The sequence below is a fragment of the Macrotis lagotis genome, chromosome 4 (assembly GCF_037893015.1).
Source record: "Macrotis lagotis isolate mMagLag1 chromosome 4, bilby.v1.9.chrom.fasta, whole genome shotgun sequence".
Taxonomy (NCBI): domain Eukaryota; kingdom Metazoa; phylum Chordata; class Mammalia; order Peramelemorphia; family Peramelidae; genus Macrotis; species Macrotis lagotis.
The window spans coordinates 249970204-249995710 of record NC_133661.1 but is presented as its reverse complement, the minus strand read 5'-3'; the positions used below and the strand labels follow the sequence as shown (position 1 = coordinate 249995710).

The following is a 25507-nucleotide window of genomic DNA, read 5'->3' as shown; positions in this document are numbered from 1 at the left end:
GGCCATGTAAAAGATGGATTCACAGAACACAGCAGACTGTCCAACAACATGGAGGAAAGTGAGAAGACCCAGCCGAACTTCTGTGGGAAAAAGAAACCTAATGCATAGTGTCAGTGGCTTCCATGCCACCATGCACTCAAGAATACCCTTTGATGCTACTTGAGCTAAAGATTGTAATATATCCATTATGTTCAACTGGGGAAAGGGGGAGGGGTGTAGTTCTAATATATAGTCTAAATTCAGTCAGCTTTACTCAGTTGACCTGAATTCACCGGGGGGGGGGGGGGGGGGGGGGGGGGGGAGGGGAACTCAAATAAACAATAACAAAATCAAAAGAACTCTCCTATGGGGCTTTCTGAGCTTTTGGAAATGGTTACAAGAGTAGCTCCTCTTCCAGTTCTGTACCTAGTGTCATCTGACACTAGGAAAAGGACACCTTTGTGCTGCCAGTTCCCATTAGAGGTAGTACAACGCTATGGCCTATGTATGCCTGCTTTGTGCAGGGAAACAAAGCAATGACCAGTCAGACTGGCCAGTTCCTATAGCAGATTCTGTGGTTCTCTCTGCTCCTGATGAGAAAAGGAATCATCATTTCCACAGAGAAGGTCTTGAGGCTGTGTCAGATCCCAGAGGGAAATGAAAAGAAGGTTCCATTGGGAAGCATTAGCAGAGGGAGCTGGAGCAAGGCATTGGCAGATATTAAGGCTTCCAGCGAGCCAGATGTTCAATGGACCTCAGAGCCCTTGGTGCATAGCCTTCCATAGGACAGGTAGTCCCAACTACAGAGATCTTCTGCTCACTGAAGATCAAATGGAATTCTTCTTCTCTTAGATGCCAAAACTTACATGCCAAAAACTTCCAATATTTATGTACCATACTGATGTGGCCTATGTGAGGAGAAGGAAACAATATAGGATTTAGGGACAAGGCCTATAATTGGCAAAATACTCCAGAAATGGGGAGCATGCAACTTCTTCTGGCTGACTGTTATGTCTGCTCTGGGGGCCAAAAGTTATGTCTGTGCTCTGCCTAAAAGGAACTGTGCCCCCCCCAGGGCACTCTGGAAAATCAAGGGGTCAGAAGACATTAGAAGAGTGGATCAGAGCATGCCAAAGCCCTCGCAGCCCTCACTGATGGCCAGTTGCAGCATTTTGTGCACATCTTCATATGAGTCATATGTAGGGAGGCACAACTGGTTGAAACTGGAAGGCAAAAAGAAAATCAATTAAATCATATTATTAATGGGACAAGGGGTGGAAAGAAATTCCTCCAAAGGATGCCATTTATGGTCAAATACTCACCATGTGTGTGCAGTGGGTAACGTGCTATGGGTTGGAGCAGCAATGATCTGGAATGAAGGACAGAGGGCGGCAAAGCCTCCAGGCGGCAACTGAGAGGAGCCAGTTGTGAACTGAAGCAACCTTGCCAATTCTTCTTGTGTGAGGCTAGAGACCACAGTCCAAAACCATCTCATTACCTAGCAAGAAAAGCACAGGGTCAAAAAATCAAGAAAAAAGAACTTATACCAAAGATAATCGGCCTGATGGTTTAGGAAAAAAGAATAAATTCTGGGATATTTAGAAATCATATGGGAAACAACAAGAGTGGCTATTTCTAAAGTGTAAGGAAAAGAAGGATTAGGCTTAATGATTTCTTCTAAGATCAGCTCTACTGCATGTATAAAAAGCACTGGTGATGGTGTTTCATTCTATGACTAGGAGGAAATCATCCTATTCAGATGGCAAAGACAACTGTTTTGGCATTGAAAGGTCTGCCCACCTTTCCTCATTTTACACTTTACTCCTCAACCTCCATCCAATCTATAATCCAGCCTCCCTGGCCCTCTTGTGCTCCTCAAATAGTCCTGCATCTCCTGACTCTGCCTCTTTAGTTCTGCATATTGGTTTCCCTGGCTTCATTCAAGGCAGATCAGATCCCATATTCTGCAAAAGGTTTTTCTCAGTCCCTTAGTTGCTGGTGCCCTTCCTCTGGGATTACCTTCGATTTTCTCTATATCTTTTTTTCGTATCTAATTATGTTCATGTTTCCCTCTCCATTAGAATATCAGAGCCTAGATAGTAAAGATGTTATTTTTGTCTTTCTTGTACCCCAAGCCAAGCATTTAGCTCTGTGTTCGACTTAATAAATTGTCAGATGAATAATCCCCTTGATTGAAAGCAGCAAGTCTCAGGCTGAACTACATCAGGGATATAGATTATATAACAAATACTGTATTTAACTTTGCCTATGAATATTTGTTAGCTGGCTGATGATGTGAATAACCTGCTGCTTACTTTCCCATTTTCTTGATTTATGTACTAAGAAAACCCTTCAGGATTCTTCCCCTAACACTCTCTCTACCTCTATATTTCATTCCTTTCCATTTATCATGTCTACTTCTCTGACCATTTCAACCTTCTTCACAGGCCCTTATTCTGAATTCTCTAGCTTGTTTCCATTTTAAAATGTTTCCCAAATGGCAAGGTAGGATGCCTGATATGATGAGGTATAATTTTTACTTTTTTTTTTTTTGCAAGGCAATGGGGTTAAGTGGCTTGCCCAAGGCCACACAGCTAGGTAATTATTAAGTGTCTGAGGCCAGATTTGAACTCGGGTATTCCCGACTCCAGGGCCAGTGCTCTATACACTGTGCCACCTAGCCGCCCCTTACTTTGTTCTTTTAAGAAAGACTAATTACAAAATTTCTTTTCCAAACGATCATGACAATAAAACATTCTACACACAAAAAAATGACTTAAAATGAACAAGCTCCAAAGAAGAAATGAAAAAACATATTCCCCATCTTTCAGTCCAAAGCTGAAGGACTCTGGATGAGAAACACTGCATATACTGCCAAACTTAGTTGATGATTTGGTTATTTTTGGTAAACAGCTATTTTTCTCTTATTTAAAATTTTCTTTTTTATTTACAAAAGTTGGCTCAGGGGTAGAGATAGGTTTGAAAATAAAGATGATATGGGCAGCTAGGTGGCATTAGTGGCTAAAGCACCGGCCTTGGAGTCAGGAGTACCCGGGTTCAAATCCGGTCTCTGACACTTAATAATTACCTAGCTGTGTGGCCTTAGGCAAGCCACTTAGCCCTGTTTGCCTTACAAAAACCTAACAAAAAAAAAAAAGATGATATAAAAACAAAATATTTAAATTTTTAGAGTTTTTCCCTATTTACCTTTTCCCTGAAGTGCCATGAGCCTCCCACCACTACAGCATGTGCCTTGAAGTCAGAGACATTGATGTCACCAGTACCACACATCAGTAGCTAGAAGGAGATTAGCAAAAATTAATGAAACTTATTCACATTCAATGCTATAACCAAAAGGAGGTATTTCTATTGGGTTTTCTTAGGTGATTCTTCCTATATTTTATTCAGGTAAACTATCCAACCAATGACACCACCAAAGATTAAAACCTACATAAATGCTTTCCATTTCCTAGGCCAACATGCAAAAGCCTTGAATAAAGAGAAGATATATCAAAAGAGTAAGGAAAGTGAAAATTTTATGAGAAAAAAGGCAAAGTCATAACTCTAGCATGAATGGTCCTAGAGGCAAAATGATCATTGCTAGTTACTTCTGTGGACAAAGAATCAACAAATAGTGGACAAGAAATCAACAATAGTATTTAAGACTTCCTCTGGACCTTTTAAAGTCATAAAGAACAGATCATGAGCACTGAAGGAAGCAAGGAGATGATTTGTCCTCAATGGAGGTATTTAAACCAATCCTGAATGTTTTTAATACACCTTCCTTCCTGCCTTTAATCATTTTAAAATTAAACTTTAATTCTCTCACCTTTAATCCTTAACCTCCCCTCCTTCAATCATATAAATGGAAAACTATACTCTCCTGGGGATAATAAAAACATCAGAACATTAATAATTTCAGAATTCAAATGATATTCTTGCTGGGTTCAAAATCTGAAAGATATTCAATACATAGTAACCAAAGATGAAGATAGCAGCATTCATATGCTACAGACCCAACTAAATCTATTAAATAAACTTTTCCTACTACAAAAAAGTCTGTAGAACTAACCAACTAAAGGGAGTTTAAAATCATTAAAAAACTTTTCCTTCCCTTCTGCCCATATGCATAAATATGACAATAGTAAAGTCAAATATAGTAATAAACATTCCTCAAAAACATGAGGCAAGAGCTCTTCAAGCCTAAACTAAGTTATTAACTTATATATCTATTAAAAACTTCAAGCAATTAGTGTCATTTCACTTTGATTCAATATCCAAGGGTTCAAGATAACAGATAATACAAAAATGCCAAAGAGACTACTCAAAAGGCATCCTATTACCATGCTCTAAGAAAATTCTGTAATAAGTACAAATAAGCACAAGGTTGCTGAGGCCTTAATCTATAATTAATACTCCACCCCATCCCCTACTCTCTCAAAGCAATTCTGCAGGAACCATAGTATCTATTTTAAAAAGACACAGGTTTGTTTTGTTTTTTTAAATCTAAGCTTTTCATTTATGAACCTCACTTAGGATATAGGAATGAAAGAAATCATTTGTAACTGGTAAACTTAAACTTCTTTTCACAGAGAATATGGACTTCAACTCTGTTCATCAAGGGGACAGTTTGCCTTCATGTCTACAGTAGTTGCTTTGTCACAGGATTTAAAGTAAGAATCCATCCTGTATAACTGGGTGATGGTATTGTCCCAAATGTCCTCAAGTCTGCTTTTAAATGCTTCTTACAGACTGATATTATCAGACCTACAACTTAAGTTACTGAAGCTTCAAAGTTCCTGTGGATTTTGGGGAAAATCCTGGACATATAAAATGAGACCTTCATTCTACTCCCAGTAAGTACCTCCTTAGAGTTGTAATTACATCCAAGTTAGTACTGCCTTCAACAGTGCAGATGTCAACTCATCTAATCATCCAACACGATCATTTATTATAGGTGGGACTGGAAATTTTTAGGGTTTCTGTTATTAGTCTAATGAAGCAAGAAAGATTTAAGAAGGGTCCAATGAAGAAAAAATTATAGCAAAAGTAAAAATGACTCTTCAATGTATTCCATATCAGACATCCAATAAAAGAATTACTTATGAATATACGCATTAGTTAATTCAAAAAACATTTACTGAACTTTTACTTTGTAGTAGGTATTATGCTAGGTGTCATGAATCAAAGCAGGATCTCAGGAATTCAAGCACTGACCTCAAGTTCATTCTCATCAAAAATAGCCAAAAGGTTTTCAGGAACTAATTCGTTCAGGCCTGAAACAAAGTAGTCAAATACAAGTCAAATCTGCAATGTTGTTGAGGGGGGCTATAGCTATCAAACCAAAAAAAACTTTACCTTTCAAAAAATGTTCCACTTCATCTTTAACTTGACTGGCCAGTCTGTACTGTGCCAACAAATTTAGATAGAAGGTTTTATTTGAGTTGGTGACTGGGACTTGAGCTCCACCAGTCATGAGTTCAACAACCTGAAACAGGAATGAGACTTGAGGAATGGTAAATATGATGTTCCACAAAGACTCAATCATTATACCTAATAACTATACCTAATATACCTAATCAGTGTTCATCAAGTTCCCTTCTCAGTTCCTTTACTCAAGTTTAACAAGTCTCTGGTTTTTTTGTGTTTCACCAGTGGTTATTTCTACAAATTGTATCTCTGAGTATGTTTTCTTGTTTTGGTCACATTATAAGGATGGTGTAGTGGAAAGGGATCCTACCAGATTTACTGCTGAATGTCTTAAGCTTTCAGTAGTCAAAGATTCAATCATCATTGATCTCACTTGCTTATAATACCTATCCTGCTGCTGAATGTCTTAAGCTTTCAGTACTCAAAGATTCAGTCACCATTGATCTCACTTGCTTATAATACCTATCCTTCAACTAAGCCATGAGTCTATAGGCCATAAAGTAAAAAGAGGAAACGGGAAAAGAGTATCATAAAATATCACAGAAAGGATAAGTGATAGTTTATAGAATTCTGCTACTTTAGACTATAGAATTAAAGAGTTCTCAAAATGGGGATATTTGTTTTCCTAAAATTTTCTGTACTCTTTTCTCCAAAAGAGTATAGTGATGAAAACAAGATTTAGAGTTAGAAAAGATAGCTAAGTGGCACAGTGGATAGAGCACTGGCCTTGGTGTCACGAGGTCAGGAGTTCAAATTTAGCCTCAGACAATTGACTGTTACTAGTTGTGTGACCTTGGGCAAGTCACTTAATCCTGACTGCCTTGCATCCAGGGCCATCTCCTGGTCCTGGATTCATATCTGGCTCTGGAGGAGAAAGTGAGGCTAGTGACTTAGCACAGCACCCCTCTCACTCAAATCCAATTCATGAGCTTATCAACCTCCCTGATGTTGTGGTCTTCTTCGAAAATGAAAGACAAACATCAGAGTTAGAAAGCATAGGTTCTCACTCCAGCTCTGCCATTAAGTGACTGTAGACCAAAAGCAAGTCACTTAACTTTTCCTGGACTCTCTTTCTTATTCTGTAAGGGTTAGATAAGATTATTTCTAAGATTCCTTCCAGTGCTAAAATTTTAGGATTCTTATCACCACATCATGTGTCTTTTCTCTAGAGTGGAACAAGGATACACAAGGAATGATTTGTTCAAAAACTAACAGCTAGATTGGTGCCCGTTTATCACTGCAAGACTAAATATATACCATACATATTAAGAAGGGCCTTGGACTTTGGTTCTGCCTCTTACCTTATCCAGCTGCCCTGATTTGTTGTATTTCTCTTCTGCAAAAACCAGTTCCATCTCACTCATATCATTGTTAAGAATGAAACAAACCTTGGATTTATAAAATTCTGGATCATCAGTTTCAAAGTACTGAGGAGAAAAAAAAACAGGGAAAAGAAACATGAACATTCACTCTTCAACAAAAAAGTGAGCTTGGTATAGGAGAGGAACCCTGTCTTTTTCACTTCCCCAAATAGGTTCTAGAATGTATTTATGATCCCTAATCTTGACTGGGCCCTTCCTACTGCATGATATTCCCTTTATTCTTCTCTGCTATAACGTTAAATTTCCAATTCTTCCCTTATTTCCTCAGGTCTTCTAAATTCTTCCTCCTCTCTCAGAACACTCAGATGAAGACCCTACCATCTCCTCCTTCACACATGAGACTGTAAAATGACAAATGTTGGAAGGGATGTGGAAAAAGTGGGATACTAATGCACTGTTGGGAGAGCTGTAAACTGGTTCAACCATTCTGGAGAATAATTTAGAACTGTACCCAAAGGGCTATAAATCTGTGCAATCCTTTCAACTCAGTAATACCATTCATAGTTCTTTAAGCTAAAAAGATCAAAGGGGAAAAAACTTGTAATATGGTTTCTGGCCCCACTACACACACACACACACACACACACACACACACACACACACACAAATATATCACCTGACCTCCAATCCAACATCAGCAGCAGCCTACTGGACATCTCTACCATTATGTCTCACAAGTATTTCAAACTCAAAACTCAAATAGAATTATCTTCCTCTCTAAACCAGCCCATCCTCCAAACTTCTCTTGAAAGCACTGTTATTCTACTCATTTAGGTTCATATTCTTAAGTCCTCAACTTCTTACTCTCCCTTATCCTTTGTATTCAGTCAATTACCTATTCTTGTCAATTGTCCATCATGCCTTCTCTTGGAACCACTTATACAACCACTACATTACTTCTACCTTCACCTCTCTCACCCAGAATAGTAAGAGTTTCCTAATTGGTCTCCTTGATTTTAATCTCTTCCCTTCTCCAAACTATATTCTACAAAGCTACCAAAATAATCTTCCAAAAAGGTTTTCCTATGTCACTCTCATGACTCAAGAATCTTCCATGACTTCCTTCGAACTCTAAGAGAAAAGAACTTCTCAGCTTGGGAATTTAAGTCCTTTCTAAAATAATTTCTTTTGTTCTACATGGTCTATTTGCCATTCCTTGAATTCAGCATTCCATATCATACCTCTTTGTCTTTACCGAAGTTAGAAGGCATCCCCCTCATTTTCATTTCTTACAATATCTAGTTTACTTTAAAACACAGTTCAAGTTCTACTTTCAATAGGAAACCCTTCCTGATCTTCTTTGTTATTAATGTTCCTGGCCTCAAATGATCTTGTATTTAATTATTTGTTAACAACATATTCCCCAGTACAATATAAGCTTCTCAAAGGCAGGGGCGCTTTAATCCTTATTTGTATAGATCTTCAGCATTGAGCACTACTCACTAGATGTTTACTGAATTGAATCAAATTGAATAGAAGCCTGGAGTTTTACAATGGAAAACATAGATCCAGATGTGTTACCTTGTAATGCATTCGAAGTCCTATGATTTGAGCTAGGAAAGAACGAGTAAAACGAGCTCGGACCAGTTGCTTGTAAGCTCCTCCTAGAGATGATTCATAGAGACACTTGCCTACGAGCCTCCCTGCAAACTCATATAACTTGAGCCGGAGATGTGGAGGTCGGTTAGGGTTTGGATGCACCTGAAAAGAGAGAAGAGATTTCAAGGGCTTTGTCCAGGCTTAGTAGAGATCCTAAGGAAGAAAGAACAGCGAAAAGTCCTCAAAATTACCAGTCTTTCCCGCAATTTGAGTCACTTAAATAATTCAAAGTTAAGGTACACTCTACTCCTTTCTTTGCAAAGGGAAGGGGCAATGCATATGGAATACTACATAAAATTCTGGACTTGGCTGTAAGGTTTAGTTTTGCTGAACTTTTTTTTTTAATTCTGTGTTATAAAATAAGACTATCCAGGATCAAAAACTGAAAAACATGAATAATGTAAAAGCAAAAGCTATCAAATTTTTTAGTAATTTAAGAGATTTTAGCCCAGGCTCCCTGTCTCCCACCCCAGTTCCCTTTTCCTTTGAAGGTATATCTTCAGGCTTTGGACCTTTCCAAGACCAAGCTACTTATATCTCATCCTGCTGTGTCATTTTATTCCAAGGTCCCTTCATATTCTAGTACTGAACAGGGATTCCTAGCCTTTTATATGAGAAGCTGATGGTAAAAAAGGTCAAAGGAAATGAAGAGTGATCCTAAGTATAATTTATAGGTTTTCTGCCAACAGTATTATTTGTATTATTCTAATAACTAAGATTTTTTGATACAGTTCATACTACAGAGCTGGGTGGTAGGTTCTAAAATTTCTGTTTCTGTTTCTCCCCTTTTTTCATTTACAATGAAGCCTTTATATGATGCTAAAAAGATTATAAAACATGTTCCTTACAACCTTATAAGGTAAGTAGTGGAAGTAAGAAGTATTATTCCCATTTTTTTGAATGAAGAAATGGAGGGTCAGAGTTGGAGCTGGAACTGGACCCAAGTCCAGGGCTTTTGCTACTACATCCTGTTGTCTCTGAAATGATTTTCATCAAGACAAAAGGTTTCTTTTCACTTCCTCTCAGTTGATCCATGAATGAGTTCTTCAGTAAACTGACTGGACTTCCTAACTGAAATGTTTGGGGAAGAGATCTGGGACTAACTGCTCATCTCAAAAATTCAAAATTTGTTTCTTTTCACTAGGGACTAAGGTCCCCTATTTCATTTTCCCTTGAGAAGTATAGGAAGAATTTTCTGGAACAGCACAAAAGAATTATTCTTGTGGTCTAAAGGTTTCTTTGAGATATAGTTCTGATTTGCTTCTACAATCTCCTTTATAGGTCCACAACCTTCTGATTCTGTTCACTTCGCTGAGCATCAGTTCATGTAAGTCTTTCCAGGTTTTTCCTGAAATTCACCTGCTAATCATATGTCACTTTGAATGCACTTTCTAAATTGGGCTTGGGGAATCATCTTTATTTTGCAACTTTTTTTTGTAACTGGTTGAGCTCATTTAATATCTGCTCAGTCAAAATCTTCAGTTTTAGAAAAATCAGGTAACATGGTCCAAATTCCTCCTTCAGGTGAGATAAGCAACTTTTTATTTGGAATTAGTTCAGTTGACCTCTACATATGGGTTCATAGGTACGAGTGATAGCCACAACTTCATTGATACCTAGAATGGGCTCTCCCTCACTTGCCCCTACTTTTGTATTGGGATGATCTCTAACTAGGCAATTTATTTGCTATTTGAAACCTCAATTCACTTGTCCCCCAACTAGGTCCCTCGTTTCTTCTTGTTTCTCTCTCTTTGTAAAAGAATAAGGAGCTGATCCCTGGATATGCCACAAACTGGTGCTCTTTATCTCATTTACCAATTAGATTCCAAAGAGCTTGAGACAAAGTTCATATTTCATCTTCAACTGTATGTCACAACATTACTACTTTTTATGTGTTTTTATATAATTAAAATCAATTTCCTGTTAAAAAACAAAAAACAAATGTAAAAAAGTAATGATCTGCATTCAGACTTCATAGTCCTTTCTTTGGATGTGAATGACATTTTTCATCACAAGTCTTTTAGAATTATCTTTAATCACTGTATCACTGAGAAGAGCTAAGTCTACCACAGTAGATCCTCACACAATATTGCTGTTACTGTCCACAACCTTCTGGTTCTGCTCACTTCACTGAGCATCAGTTCATATAAGTCTTTCCAGGTTTCTCTCAAAATTCACCCGCTAATCATTTGTTATAGAAGAATGGTATTTCATTACACTTATAAAACACAACTTGTTCAGCCATTTCCTAACTGATGAACATCCCTTCAATTTCCAATTCTTTGCCACCATGAAAGAACTGCTATGAATATTTTTGTACATATGTGGATCTTTCCCCCCTTTTTTAATGATCTCTTTAGGATATAGACCAAGTATTGGTTCAAAGGGTTTGCACAACTTTATAGCCATTTGGACGTTGTTTCAAAATTGAAATCTTTTCTTTCTTTTTTTTATTCTTTGTTTACAAGGAATAGCTTGGGAAGTACTGAATACTGGAAGGATATATTCAAAAATAAAAGCGACAAAACAGAAAAGCTAGCAAAAAAAATTAGAAATTTTAAAATAAAAATGAAGGTTATGAAGAGCAAAGATATATTTAAAATCAGTTCTTCTTAGCAATTTGCAACTGAAATTTACCTCGAATATTTTCCAATATAAAAAAATAAAGTAACAATACTTGCTGACTGTTGATGCTAAACCCATGAATTTCCCCAGTTAAAGTCTACTTTTGGGACCAAAGATGCAAGTTCATTGATTAAACTATCCCTTGAGAAGAGATCATAGACTAGAATAATGTTTTATTATAATAATAATAACAACAAACAGTAGTAGTGATAGTGATTGCATTATCATTTCTTTCATTTGAATGGGTTATCTAGCAACAAGTAAATTCTTCCTATATAAGAGATGTAAAACAAAGGAAACTGCCTGATTATGATTAGTTCACACATTAAGTCAACAGTGAGACCATGAAAAGAACTAGGATTTTTAGACTATTAATCTACCACCCAGATCTATATATGTTTGGTTTTGCCATTTAAAGAACAGCTCGTGCCACCCCCAATCCCCCATTCTCAATCTCGTTCAGAGAAAGTCAAAGATTCACCAGAGCTTGGTTGTTGTCACTGAATCTAGTGAAGAGCTCATTGGTGGTATCAAACAATGCTCGGCAGGTTAGCTCAAACCATTCCCGGCGAGGGCCTCCCCAATCCAGAGCTGAACAACAAAAAGAAAGAAAAAATCAGTTTGGGGCCTAAAGCAACTTAATTTCCTTTATTTTATCTGCCTCGTGCTATTCCCTCTCCTTTTTCCTCTTCTCCTACCCCTCCACCTCAAACTCATGCACATGTGTGCATACACACACACACACACACACACAGACACACAAACACACACAGAGCTAAAATACAAAGGGTTATGAAATTTGGTTCCCATCTATAGAATAACAACTATTTTAGACACTGAACTGTGCCCCCTAGTGTAAATACACAGATAGACAAAAAACTAAAAAGCAGTTCATTTCCCTTTGCTTTCCAAGCAATAAAACTTCTAGGCTCCAAACTTCTGCACTTCTTTTTTTCACTTTCCCTCATAATCATACTCATTAGGCTCTATCTGGCATCTGAACCCAGAATATTATTACTCCTTTTCTGGTTCATTGCCTAATCTTTTCTCTCAGAAAAAAAGGGGGCATCTCAAGGTTGGAAGATGAAAATTCCCAAGTTACCTTCTTCATCCTGGAAAATTACTTCAAAATTCTTACTCCAATCTGAAATGGAGAAATTCCGAGTGGCTTTCAGTGACTGGAAGACAAGAAAGAGAAAAAACTACCAATACACAATCATATCAGAAACACTGAGGTCAATAGCAAGGCTGTACCTACTCAAACCCAACAGAAGAAATGTCATAACTGAAAGTGAACTAATTTAATAACATATCACAAATATAAAACCTAAAGCTTCAAAGTAAGTTGATTTTTAAAAAATATTAAAATATATTTCCATGGAACAGAAAGGCTAGAGTTTATAAACTTCAACTCTACTGAAAGGAAAACTGAGGTCCAAAGAAAGTGAGCAAACAAGTCACTAAAATAACCAAAGGTAAACCTCTTCTTTCTAGCAATAAAGCCCCACTGCACAAAACAATCTTCTCTAGTCAGAGAGCTGGGGACAAGACAGGGAATGAGGCCACAGCAAAAACATGGGCTATCCAAAGTCAAATCTTCCAGTTTCTGGAAAGAAGTCAAAACTACCCACCAAGAGAATGTATGGTTCATGTCTGTGCTACTGAGAAAACAATGTCAGATATCCATTCTTTAAAGTCAACATCTCTTCTCATGTATTTAAAAGTGGTTTTTTTCCCTTAATAATTTTAACCACATACGCCAGCCTTACACATATACATAAGATTTCCTTCCTTCTTTCTTTTTTTTCAGAAGGGGAGGGGGGTTTGCAAGGCAATGGGGTTAGTGTATGAGATTTTAACTCATGTCCTCCTGACTCCAGGACCGGTACTCTATCCACTGCACCACCTAACTGCTCCTACATAAGATTTCTTTTTGTTTAGGTTTTAAATTTACGTGTTGCCCTATCTATTTCCTTCACCATAATAATGATAATGATAATAATAATAATAATAATAATAATAATAATAATAATAATAATAATGCTACTTGTAAGACTTATAAGACTTATAGGGCGGCTAGGTGGTGCAGTAGATAGAGTACCGGCCCTGGAGTCAGGAGGACTTGAGTTCAAATCTGACCTCAGACACTTAATAATTACCTAGCTGTGTGGCCTTGGGCAAATCACTTAACCCCATTGCCTAGAAAAAACCTAAAAAAAAAAAAAAGACTTATAGAGGAGACCATTTTGAGTATTAAACAGGAAGAGAATTTGACTTCTTTTAGAAGTTCAAAGGGCTTTTGGAGTTTCTAGGGAAATAAAACATTACTTACAGACTCCAATAGGGTGTGTCTGCTAACCTTCAGTGTGACTTTCGAGTGTGGTCTTTTCATGTGCACTTGTCGTAGTTCTCGCTGGAAGAAGTTCACCTTGTCCTGAAAGGTCTCTGAGCCTCCTGAGAAGCAGTAGGACCCACTGTAGTCATAATCTCATTACAAAATATGTCTGGCAAATACAATTCTACACTCTTATACCTATATTGTTAGTTAACCTTCCCTTCTCATTAAGAATCCCAGGTCAACTTTACCTATGTTCTTATGGAGAGAACGGATAAAAGTGGCTGCTAAGATATTCCTTTCCTTACAGCTAAGTTCTACAGGAGGCTGGATCCCATCATCTACCACTAGTGTGAGCAGCTTATGCACAGGATCAGGTCCATGGTATGAAAACTATAAGGAAGGAAAAAATACATAAATTCAATATCAAAACTGTTAATTTACCAGATCAACCCAACAAAACCCCTCATGCCCAAAGCTGGCCACATACCATCAAAGAATGTCTAGTATGTAGCGACAAAGCAGAGTTACCCTGGAGCAAGCATGACTATTCCAAATAATACTTTGAGGTTTCACAAAATCTGAATTCAAAATAATTTTCATCTATCAGGGTTTCAAGAACAGAATTTGAGAACAAAAAGCAGAGGAAGCTCCATATGCTTCTACCAGCAAGCAGCATAAGATGAAGAGAGTTTAGAATTGATTTGAAAAGTTCCTTTCAATTCTAGCATTATAGACTAAGGATTTTGAGAATAACAGCAGGGTGGGTCTAGCTTACATGACTTAGAAAAGAATAAGTCTGCTTAAATTTCTTAGGGAAAGCTTACTCTTAACACAATGGCCCATTCCAGTTTCTGGGCAAAAACTTATGATTTCTCTGAGTCTATGTAGGGAAAGAAGTTAAAGGACATAGATATATTATACATATAATATATATATATATATATATATATAAATGCTAAGTTTATTGACTAATATTCAGCACAGGATAACTGAGTAAGATAAAGGTTTGAGTGGGTAACTGCTCCTTCAGTTAATTAAAATATTCTAACAGGCAAACTCTAGCATTATCAAGCTATTACTGCTAGAGTATTTTTAATTGCTAATAAATCCTATGGGATATTTCTACAATTTACATATTCCTGATGCTATTTGGTAGAAATAACGTTCCTTCATTGGGTAGCAGATTCTGTGTACAATGAGATCCTTCAAAAGCTCTGCCAGGGAAAAAAGGGAAAGAGGTTGAATCAGGCATGATGATATGTGACATGCAATCCTTGCTATTGCAAGGTTGAAGGATCTCCTGAACTCAGGGGTTCTGAGTTACAGTGGGTTACATTGATCAGATGACCAGAAGACATTCAGGATTAATATTGGGGGGAAGGAGAAGGACAAGGTGGGGAGAAGGGAATGGAAAGACAAATGGCCCATGTTAAGTATAGAGAAGTTCAAAGCTTCTATGCCAATCATAGTGGGCCAGTATATAGACCCTGTACTTTCAGCCTGAGCAAAATAGGGAAATAGTCTTTAAAAAGGGGGGGGAAAAATCATTCCACAAGGAAAAAGCACAGAGTTCAACCTACCTTTGTCCCAGGGCATACTCTAAAAGTATAGAGGCGCCAGGGAATGATTTTCAAATAGAATTCTTTCACTGAGAGTTGCTGGGGGACCAAAAAACCAAAAAGAAAATAAAGCAAGAGAAAAAAAATTTAATCACCTAGGGTCATTGGAATTTAAGTTTCATCAAAGTTTAACTACATTTCTTATTACTGCTCAAGGCTCAAGATTGAGAAATCCTTCCAGGTTCAAATTCACACTCTACTTCTTGTATGTACTTAGAAAAACTACCTAAAACCACCCCATTCTTTCCTCCTTGGATCTATTTCTCAGCCCTCAAATGAGAGGGTTAGAATAGATAAGTCTTCAATGTCGTTTTCAGTTCTAGAGCTTATTTTTTAAAAGGGGACCCATGCATACAGAAACTGAGAATAGTCCTCTCCTTCTTTTCCAGTTTGACAGCAACTCTCTTAACTTCTAGAAATTGACCCACTAGCCTACAACTGTCTTCCTTACTTGAGGATCAGCCGGGGTAGAGGAAAGCTAACTTGAAAACAACCTTTGGAATTTTTTTCGAAGAGGAAGAGGAGAAAAAATCCCCCATATAAGGATACAGTAAGGTTCCCCTTGAAGTAATTTCCAACAAAATGAAAGAAGGAAAAGAATGACACAGGAAGTAAAAGAAATCTAAAAGGAATTTCTCATTTAATGTTCACTAGGCCAGATCTTTAAACTGTTAAAATTGTGAGAGAATGTTAAGTGGAACAGGTTCAAAAATTTAGTTTTGGTCACAGAGACATAGAAACTGCAGGACTATAAGAAGATATTTGCATAGTTTCTCATTTATATAAGTCCTCAATTCATAAACAAAATCCATATATTTAAAAAGAACTCCATAATTCAAAGCACCTCATCCCTGCCAAAATGCTTCTACTCCAATCCCTCAAGCTAAGGAAAGAAGGAAAGTCATTTGTCATGCATTGTGAGAATATAAAATTCTATACTTAATCTGCTTGTTTTGATACAGCACAAGGTGCCAGCTAGGATTTTAGTTCTGGTGAGAAAATTCCAACAGCTAAAGGCAGCTTTTCCACAACCTGCCAGAGTCCATGTCTTTGAAAAATATATCTCCAGGAACAGCTAAAAACATGGTGACAGGTTACAATTTAAAACAGCTTACTCTGGTCCAGTCCAGAATATCAAAAACTTCAGAATATCACAAGTGTATATTCAACTTTCATCTAATTTTTCCAGTTTTCTAGAATGTTAAAGATAATCACTCTATTCCAGCTCTAGTAGAGCAGATACTATGAAAGGCAATTCTGTCAAAGATACAGTTCTACAGATAAATATTTAAGCAAGAGCAGAAGAATTTAAAAGTATAAAAGAAAGGTGTTTTTACCTTGGGTGATACATAGCAGTAGACCTTTTTAGGTTTTTTCACTTTTTCAGGGGTCTGGCTGTCAGAGGGTGAATCTTCATCTTCCTCCTCAGTGGCAGTGGAAGGACGACGTTGGGAAGAGCTCATGTGCATGGGTGGAAGATGCCACTGTGGATTGGCACAGTTGGTGGCATTATAAAGATAAGCCTCAAAGTAAATACTGACCCCTGAGGTGGATACATTGCGTTCTACAATGTTCTTCTCATTCTCTAAAAAGCATGAAGGAAAAGAATGAAAATAAGATTTCAATAGACAGACAAACTAAATTGTGATATATTTTTCTTTATATATGCAGATATCTAAAAGTATAAATAGAGGTAGAGATTTAGAGATCTGGAGTGATAACTAGTCAAAGTTAGTTTTTAACTAAAAAGTTAGTTTTTAACACTTGAAACTAGGAATTTTTAACCCAGGGTCTGTGGACAAATTTCAAGGGATCATGAATTTGTTTTTTAGATATTTTGATATCTATGTCAGTATAACTGGCTTCCCTTTTAATACTCTAAATTTTATTTTATGCATTTGAAAAACATTATTTTGAGGGGTCTATATGCTTTGCCAGAATGACAAATATTCATTAAAAAAAAAAAGTTAGGAATTGCTCTAAACCAAGAAGAGCTCAGAGATCTAATAAAAATTTCAATAGGTCAGAGGAGAAGAGAAATACATCAAAAATGAACAAATTCCAATTCCTTCAACTCACCACTTAGGACAATTATATCAAATTCACCATTGCTGATTGGCTGATTTTGATATGAAATGCAGGCACGGAAGCAGCCCCGGGAATGCAAGGTGAGCTTAAGGAACACCTGGCAAGTCTGTCTTTTGGACATCACTGTTTTCTCAAATGAGACATCAGTACTTTCTTCTTCTGGAGGACCAAGCTACAAAAAGAGATGGAATATCACTTAGCATAATAAGAGGACAGGAAATGGAGTAAGGAAAGGAGGCTGACTAAAAACAAAAGGACTTTAACCTCCCTAGCACACAGGAAAAGGAGAGCTCACCTCATGAATGGATACACTGTAATTGTGTTCATCTATCAAAGACACAGAATTGTTGGTAGGATTGTCATACTCATCTCGAGGGACTATCTGAAGGGTGTGTTGTTGCCCACAGGTCAGAACAAGAGTAGAGAAGTGGCACACAATTTTAGTCTTGGAAGGAACCACCATCCCTAGAACAAAGAAGACAGGATCTAATGTTTCAAGAGAGATGCTGAAACAGATGGATCCTCACAGTACAAAATGTTTCTTTGAAAAGTGTTCTGAAGGCTTCCCCATCTCCAAGGTCAAACAACACTTTTAAAATCACAGTATGGAAGGAAATAAAGGGACTATGTCATATGATGAATCCTAGGTTCTTATGACTATAAATCCACTTTTAATCCATGTGAAATGAGAGAGAATGGACTTGAAAAGAGAACTGAAAAGTTGTAGCTAGACTCCCACTTCTACTCTCTTCCAATTTTCCCAGTGAGGACTTTTCAGGGAGGCAGAACCAAGATTATAATAATAAAAGAAAAGGTCATGTACTATCACTGTCCCCCTCCCCACCACTCCCTACATTCCCACACCTCAGTGATAGACTGAATTGCAAGGGAGGGGAGAATTTTCACCCCGCACTGAAGAGAATTTTAGGTAGAAATGAGGGTCTCCAAGTGAGGATATTCTTGCAAAAGGAAGGTATAATGAAATATCTAGTTACAAAAGAAGCTGTTTGAAAAATTTAGCTCCAAAGGGAAAGGTAAATACCAGTTACCAGCCCATGGTTAAAATATCAAAAACTAATTAAATTACTCTAGGATTTAACCCCAAAAGCTTATATATCTTTATTCTGGAGCTATGAAATTGGCTAATTCCCAATGGTACTTTCAAAAGGATGCCACCACAGTATATATGGCACAAGGGTTATTCCCCCAACTTGGAACAAAATATCTGCTGCATACCAGGAGTGGTTCCACATTTCTGAGAACTTTAAACAGATCTAAGGAGGATCTGGTTGCTTATGTAATATGTAAAAAGAACAGGTAGAGGGGCAGCTAGGTGGCACAGTGGATAGAGCACTGGCCCTGGAGTCAGGAGGACCTGAATTCAAATTTGACCTTAGGCACTTAATAATTGCCTAGTTGTATGACCTTGGGCAATTTACCCCACTGCCTTAAATTTAAAAAAAAAAATTTTTAAAAGAATAAGTAGACAATAACTAGAGACAAAAGGAGATTCAATTCTCAGAAAACTGAAGTTTTGGAAACATTTACTAATGATAAACTCCATCAATACAGAAAAGCATACAATGGCAATAAAGGCAAGAGGAGGATAGGATTATTTTCACTTGGAATGGTATCAAATTAGAGAAGACTCTTTTTTTTTTTTGCAAGGCAATGGGGTTAAGTGGTTTGCCCAAGGCCACATAGCTAGGTAATTATTAAGTGTCTGAGACTGGATTTGAACCCAGGTACTCCTGACTCCAAGGCCAGTGCTCTATCCACTGTGCCACCTAGCCGCCACACTACAGAAGACTCTTAAATCCATCTTGAGAATTTTAACTCTAAAGTCTTACCAGCCTGAAAAATTTTGTAATAGGGACTGTAGGCCACACTTAATCCACCAAGTTTTACTGTGATTTCATAGCGACCAGCCTTGCGAACAGTGAAGGCTACTTTTACAACATTGGAATTGGGTTCCTGAAGGACTTCCTGGGTTACTGGAATATCCACTGCTAACTCAACATGGGAGATGTGAACTCGTAATCCCACAGGCCGATGGGCAGGGAAGGGCTGTCCATTCTTGTAGAATAACTGCATATGAGAAGTGAAAGGCACCTGTTAATGCCCAGAGAAAGAATATTATTCCCCAATAGCCAAAATTAACCTATTCATTGTAAATGGAGAAAGCAGGTACTAGTAATAAAGAGTTGTGTGTTTGAAAATTGCCATCTACTCCCACAGTCTTGCTCATGGTATTACAGGGAGAAATAACTATAGCTATATATAACCCAAAATTTAAAGAAAGTTCATTAATATATTAACTTAGCTGTGCAACCAACAGGAGTGGACTGTTGATGCACCATTGAATCAAACCCCACTTTTCTGAATAACCAATGCTAACTCTTGACTTCCCAAAAGTCTCTCCTCTTGAGAGATTAGGACTGACCCAAATTTAAAAATCAAACTCCCCTGGTATCATTGACATTGAGCGCAATATAGGCACTTCCAGGTAAACAGAAGCAATTGCTTTTTCTCCCAAACTATCTAGGTTTGAGCTTTATCTTCTCAGGCCAGGACTGAATGCTATACTTTTGTGCACTGCAGTAGGGATGTTTTGACCTGGATTGTGCCAATAATATTTTTCATTTTCTGAAAAGGTGTCAAGTTTATAATACATAAAAGGGAAGTGGATCCTTAGAAGAAAAATAACAGAATGGTCTCTTAAATCCTTCCCAAATTCTTTGGAGTGGGAGGGCAGGGCAAAAGAAAATAATAATATTTCAATCCAGCACCACCCACAGGCAGAACCAGGCTCTGCAAAAGCAAGCCACTAGAAATCCCAATGGGTGTGGAGACAGAAACATTCCCTTACATGCACTCGGAAGGCCATGCTGTGGCCCACCTCATAGGGGTCCTTCCAATCCCAGGAGACTTTGCAGGACCGAGGGTCCAGGTAATTTCCCCGCACGTAGTCATAAATAGTCCGGTCCCCTCGGCGCTCCCGGTCTTCATTCTGGAGGAAGCTGACTACTCGTGCGGCAAGCTCAAAGAAGAACTTAATTGTGAAGAAGAAGGCAACCACAGACACTGTGATTCCACCTGTGTGGAGAAAAGAATAGACACATCACCCATCAGCTAGACTTAATATAGGAGAGGCCAGGAATCTTTGAAAAAGGGTAGAAAATCTTCCCAAATATAGTATATGGGACTAGGGATCTGGCATCAGAAGACTTGGATTTGCAATGCACTACTGATATGATATTGGGTAACTCACTTAAATTCCCTGAGCCTCAGTTTCCTCTTTTGTAAAACAACTGGGATGGATTAGATGACCTCTGAGGTTCCTTCTTGTTCTAAATCTGTCCTGTATTGTTGGCAAGTAATGAGATGTTCTTTTCTGACATAACATGCCTCATACATAATGCACCCAGTCTCTGTATAGTTCCCACAAATGAGGTCTTTCATTTTCTTTTTAGGGTTTTTTTTTTTGTGCAAGGCAAACAGGGTTAAGTGGCTTGCCCAAGGCCACACAACTAGGTAATTATTAAGTGTCTGAGACCGGATTTGAACCCAGGTACTCCTGACTCCAAGGCCAGTGCTTTATCCACTATGCCACCTAGCCGCCCCTCATAGATGAAGTAAAAACAAAACAGTCATAAGGCATAAGTAGTTTTACTACTGTCATGTCTACCAAGGTTATATTTGGTAGGACCAGCAATTTTCTAGGTCTCATAGCAATGAAGTTAAATAAGATTCACAAACAATAGAAAGAAGAGAGAAAATAGGGCTCTCTCCATCACTCACCAATAACGTAAAACATCAGGTCCCTTCAATGAAGACAGATAGCTGAGGATCACAGCTGCAGCTGCAAAAAAAAAAAAACGAGCTTAGTTCTTTCCACTCCTCTTCCTCACAGTCATATCACCTAGGATAGCACAGAATAAGTTTTGTGGGTTTAATTAAGCCAATCAAATCCCTAAAGTTGTCCTATCTTTATCCTTTCATTCAAAACTAACATGGTTCTATTTAAGACATTTCATGGAAACAAAGAACTCCCTCAAAAGAATACTAATGTACCAAAAAAAATTCTGGGATACCAGACATTTCTTTGTTTCTTTGATAATTACAAATAACATGGTTTTCATTTTCTCAAATTCAGGTCTCCTGGGACAGTTCCCCATTTCAAACAAATTGATGCTAATTAATGCAAATGGGGGGAAAGGAGTCACTGTTCTCTTACAGTTGCTTTCTGGAAATAATTTATCCAAGTAGAATTAGTAACATAAAATGTGGGATTTAAAAAAACAAGTATTATTATTATTATTATTCTCATATTGGCATTATGTAATTAAAATGAATTTGAATTGTCCCAATAAGCATTGGGTATGTAACAGCAAGCTGCTTGTTTAAACTCAGCAATCAGGCTAATTATCCATTAATTGGCCCCTTGGTTGACAATCTCCATGGAATAGCAGAAAACTAAGGCAAAAACAAATTATGAAGACTGTACTTCCCCTCACACTAAGAGGCCACTCTTCAAGGATGGCTTATAAAGCGATGGGAACTCATACTGCTACTTCCAAGTCTTTACTATTTTTATCTGAACCACCATAAGATTCCCTTGGAATAGCCTGCTGTGTACCTTAATAGTTGAATACCTCTGGACCCCAATAGCTCCTATCTCCCTCAAAACTATGTGGTACAAGATAAACTATCAGCATTTTAACCTAATTTTGAATTCAATCTGTTCTCCGTTCTAAACTGAACTGAGAACAATTTCTACAATTGAAACATATAAAATAACTCATCATCTTAAAATACCTTTTGCCAGGATTAAATTTTTAATTTCTGAAATATAAGGAAAAATCCCCAAAGTCAAAGTCATTGGGGACTAAAATGGGCCTTTCTAAGGAATATGCCTGAGAGATTAAAAAGGAAAGTCACAAGCAAAGAGCACCTATCAATTCTTCCATTGGCAATATAATGGAAAATAAGCAAAAGAGTTTTTTCAGGGGTGTCCTAATCAAGTTTCCTAAGAGCCCTTGTTTAGGTTAACTTATAAAGAGAAAAAAAACTGAGGGGAAAAAAGCCACCCACCATTCCATATCTGAAGCATTTACACTGTCAATATAGTTTAGCATCAAGCTGCTTCTACATAGGACTACTACTTGAACGACATATGCAGCACAAAGAATTGGACCTTAATGACTGAGTCGTCTTCTCAAATAAGCACACAACGGTATCATTCTTCTGTGTTACACAATGGAAGCCATTAAAGTATACCAGAAAGATCATCGCAATGGAAGTCAGGAGACCTGGATTCAAGTCCTATCTCTGTTGAGTTTCCTCATCTGAAAAATGAGGATAAACAAGACAATCTTAAAGTTCCCTTCCAGCTCTCAAACTCTATAACCATAGAGAAAAGCAGTGAACTTCTCTCAGAAAGTATTCTGTCTCTGAAATGGCATGATATGTTGGTAACTTTGTGCAGTTAAACCAATAAGTAGGCTGGGTTGGAATATTTTCCAAAGTGGTTCTGACTTTTAAATTTTTGCTCAATTAGGGAATTCACAAGACATGTGAGGACCTGCATACAACTTAGTCTTGCTCCCCCCAAAATAAATTGAGTGTCAATGCCCAGGACAAGATTTGGCACAAAGCAGCTACTTAATAAATGCTTGTTGAATTGAACCATTGATTGGAACATAATCAAAAAGCCCACAGGAGGCAGCACAGTGAATGCAATGCAGAGAGGACTGAACTCAAAAACCTGGGTCACCTCCTCTTACTGGGTCTCGTTTCCTTTCTTTATAAAATTAGAAGTTAAGCTCGTTGTGTCCTCTTCCAGATCTAACATTTTCCCATTCTAACCCATGACTCTGACTACTAATTCCTCCTAAGCCAAAAATATTTGAATTCTAGATGGAAGAGTAGAAACAGCATTAGTTTTCAAGTCAGGAACTCATACTTCAGTCCTGGCTCCAAGGCAAATGATAAATTTTCTGAGTCTCAGTTTCTTAATCTATTTAAAAAGAAGTTAATAGAATTAGAGGACTACCTGTTCAAAGTCTTTCACTATATGAATGAAACTGAAGCTAAGAGAGGGTAAGGAAGTCACTCAGCATTACATAGGTGCTGAGCAATAAGGCCAGGATTATTATAGCCCAAGTCTTCTGAATAATATTTATATTACTTACCTTTAACAGTTAGAAACCAATCTGTGTCACATAACTTAGAAAACTACATATTAATATTATTTATGTGGTATTTTTTAAGTTCTGTTAAATATTTCCCAATAACATTGTAGTCCAGAGTATGACACTTCTATCTTAAAGGCTCATAAGAAAAAGATCAATGACTTGATCTTAGATAAAACCCATGTGAATTAACATTTCTGAAATTTATCTCACCTTTTACATTCAACTGGCATATATTGTTTCTACCTTTTTAAGAGCTCTAAAAATCAACAATTCTGGAGCAGCTAGATGGCACAGTGGATAGAGCACAGGCCCTGGAGTCAGTAGGACCTGAGTTCAAATCTGACCTCAGACATTTAACAATTACCTAGCTGTGTGAGCTTGGGCAAGTCGCTTAACCCCACTGCCTTGCAAAACAACAACCAAAAAAATCCCAATCCTTTCTCTACTCACATGGTCACCATTTTAATTTAGGACTTCATTACCTCACAACTATATTTTTTCAATAGTCCCCACTCCATCTTACATGCTAATACCAATGAAATTTGCCTTAAGTATAGATCTTACTCTTTGACTCCTCTATTTAACTAGCTCCACTGGCTTTCCATTGCCTCTAGGATCAAATATATACTTTTCTGTTTAACTTTTAAATTCCTACACAATCTGGCCCCAATTTATTGGACCATGAGATATTACTCCCCCTCTCATACTTTGCAATCCAAACTGTATTTGTTGACTTTATAATTATGTGGTCTATATTTTACATGTTCTGTTTCCACCATTTAAATTCATTTGGAGTAGAAATGGTTTCATTCTTTACAATGGTATCCCTGGTGCTTAGTTCAAAAAAACTACTTACTGATTTTCTATTCCTTAACATTTTCTATACTGGCTGTACTAATTTGTCTCTAACTTTATATTTTCTCCTTTCTTGTCCCTCTTGAATGCTATATACCAAAGACCCCCTTCCTTTATTATTAAATCACAAGATAACATGCTTGAGAGCTAAAAGTTAACCTGATAGATCATCTATTCCAACTCCCTCATTCTATAAATAAGAAAACAAATACTAAAGCTCAAAGATGTTAAATGCCCTCCCTATCCAGTATTACTGAGCACTGAGCAACAGTTTGAATCCAGATGCTCTATCTCCAACCCCGGGGGAGAGGGGGGGCGCTCTTTCTATTCTCAGGCCACAATGCAACTTCCCTACTTATTTCATTTTGGTTTTGGCCCTTAAGAATTCTGAGCTTTTGTCATGGGAGTGCTGTGCGATGGTCCCACCATTCTGGAGAATGATTTGGAACTATGCCCAAAAGGCTACAAAACTGTACATACCTTTTGACTCAGTAATAACATTACTCCAATGAGATCAAATGGAAAAGGACCCACATGACAAAACTATTTATAACGGTTCTTTTTGTGGTGTCAAAGAACTGGAAATTGAGGGGATGGCCATCAAAATTGGGCAATGGGGGGCAGCTAGGTGGCACAGTGAATAAAGTACCAGCCCTGGAGTCAGGAGTACCTGGGTTCAAATCTGGTCTCAGACACTTAAAATTACTTAGCTGTGTAGCCTTGGGCAAGCCACTTAACCCCATTTGCCTTGCAAAATCCTAAAAAAAAAAAAATGGGCAATGGCAGAACAGGCTGTAAAATTTATGAATATGATGGAATACTACTATACTATAAAAATGAAACACAGCAACAGCGATTTTGTAACTCTAATCAACTTTGAAAGACTCAGAAACTCTGATCAATAAAATGATCCATAGCAATGTCAATTTCAAAGAACTCATGATGAAAAATGCTATCTCCACAGAGAAAACTGATGAACTCTGAGCATAAACTGATATATTTTTCTCTTTATTTTCTTACCTTGTTTTTTTTTTGCAACATGACTAATGTAGAAATATGTTTTGCATGACTTCATATGTAGAACGGGTATCATATTTCTCAAATATTCCATATTTTTATATCATGTTTCAAAAGGGAGGGAAAGGGAGGAGGAAGGGAGAAAATTTGGAACTGAAAATTAAAAAAACAAACAAAAAGGATTCTGTGCTCCTCCTCTTAGTGACCTTATTCTAAAATCATCTCTGACCTATTCTGCGCTTCTTATTGCCACAATCCTCTCATTTGCTCTTCTAGCCCTGTTTCTTATGATCTTCCTTGGGTTATCCTGTCCTCTCACCAAACTGGACTCCTTATTGTTCTAACACCTCTGTATTTTCCTCCTTTTCCCAGAAGGGA

The 25507-nt window shown here is 37.5% G+C and overlaps 1 protein-coding gene across 6 annotated transcripts in view; it reads right to left on the bottom strand.

Annotated features, from left to right (window-relative positions):
- Positions 1 to 299: 299 nt before the first annotated feature.
- AREL1 (apoptosis resistant E3 ubiquitin protein ligase 1) overlaps positions 300 to 25507 on the bottom strand; it is a 63220-nt gene continuing 38012 nt past the window's right edge. Inside the window, exons 3-21 of one of the 6 annotated variants that reach the window (XM_074235718.1) lie at positions 22155 to 22408; positions 20862 to 20922; positions 19930 to 20156; positions 18911 to 19172; positions 17356 to 17525; positions 17052 to 17232; positions 16310 to 16557; positions 14934 to 15011; positions 13602 to 13743; positions 13348 to 13469; positions 12118 to 12193; positions 11497 to 11606; positions 8313 to 8492; positions 6711 to 6836; positions 5338 to 5467; positions 5197 to 5255; positions 3187 to 3276; positions 1302 to 1477; positions 300 to 1202 (exon numbers count right to left, since the gene is read on the bottom strand). In XM_074235718.1, coding sequence (XP_074091819.1) covers positions 1100 to 1202; positions 1302 to 1477; positions 3187 to 3276; positions 5197 to 5255; positions 5338 to 5467; positions 6711 to 6836; positions 8313 to 8492; positions 11497 to 11606; positions 12118 to 12193; positions 13348 to 13469; positions 13602 to 13743; positions 14934 to 15011; positions 16310 to 16557; positions 17052 to 17232; positions 17356 to 17525; positions 18911 to 19172; positions 19930 to 20156; positions 20862 to 20877 — 2496 coding nt within the window. In that variant the 5' untranslated portion in view covers positions 20878 to 20922; positions 22155 to 22408 and the 3' untranslated portion in view covers positions 300 to 1099. The remainder of the gene's footprint in view (positions 1203 to 1301; positions 1478 to 3186; positions 3277 to 5196; positions 5256 to 5337; positions 5468 to 6710; positions 6837 to 8312; positions 8493 to 11496; positions 11607 to 12117; positions 12194 to 13347; positions 13470 to 13601; positions 13744 to 14933; positions 15012 to 16309; positions 16558 to 17051; positions 17233 to 17355; positions 17526 to 18910; positions 19173 to 19929; positions 20157 to 20861; positions 20923 to 22154; positions 22409 to 25507) is intronic. The other 5 variants (XM_074235717.1, XM_074235720.1, XM_074235721.1 and 2 more) reach the window with 5 other exon arrangements.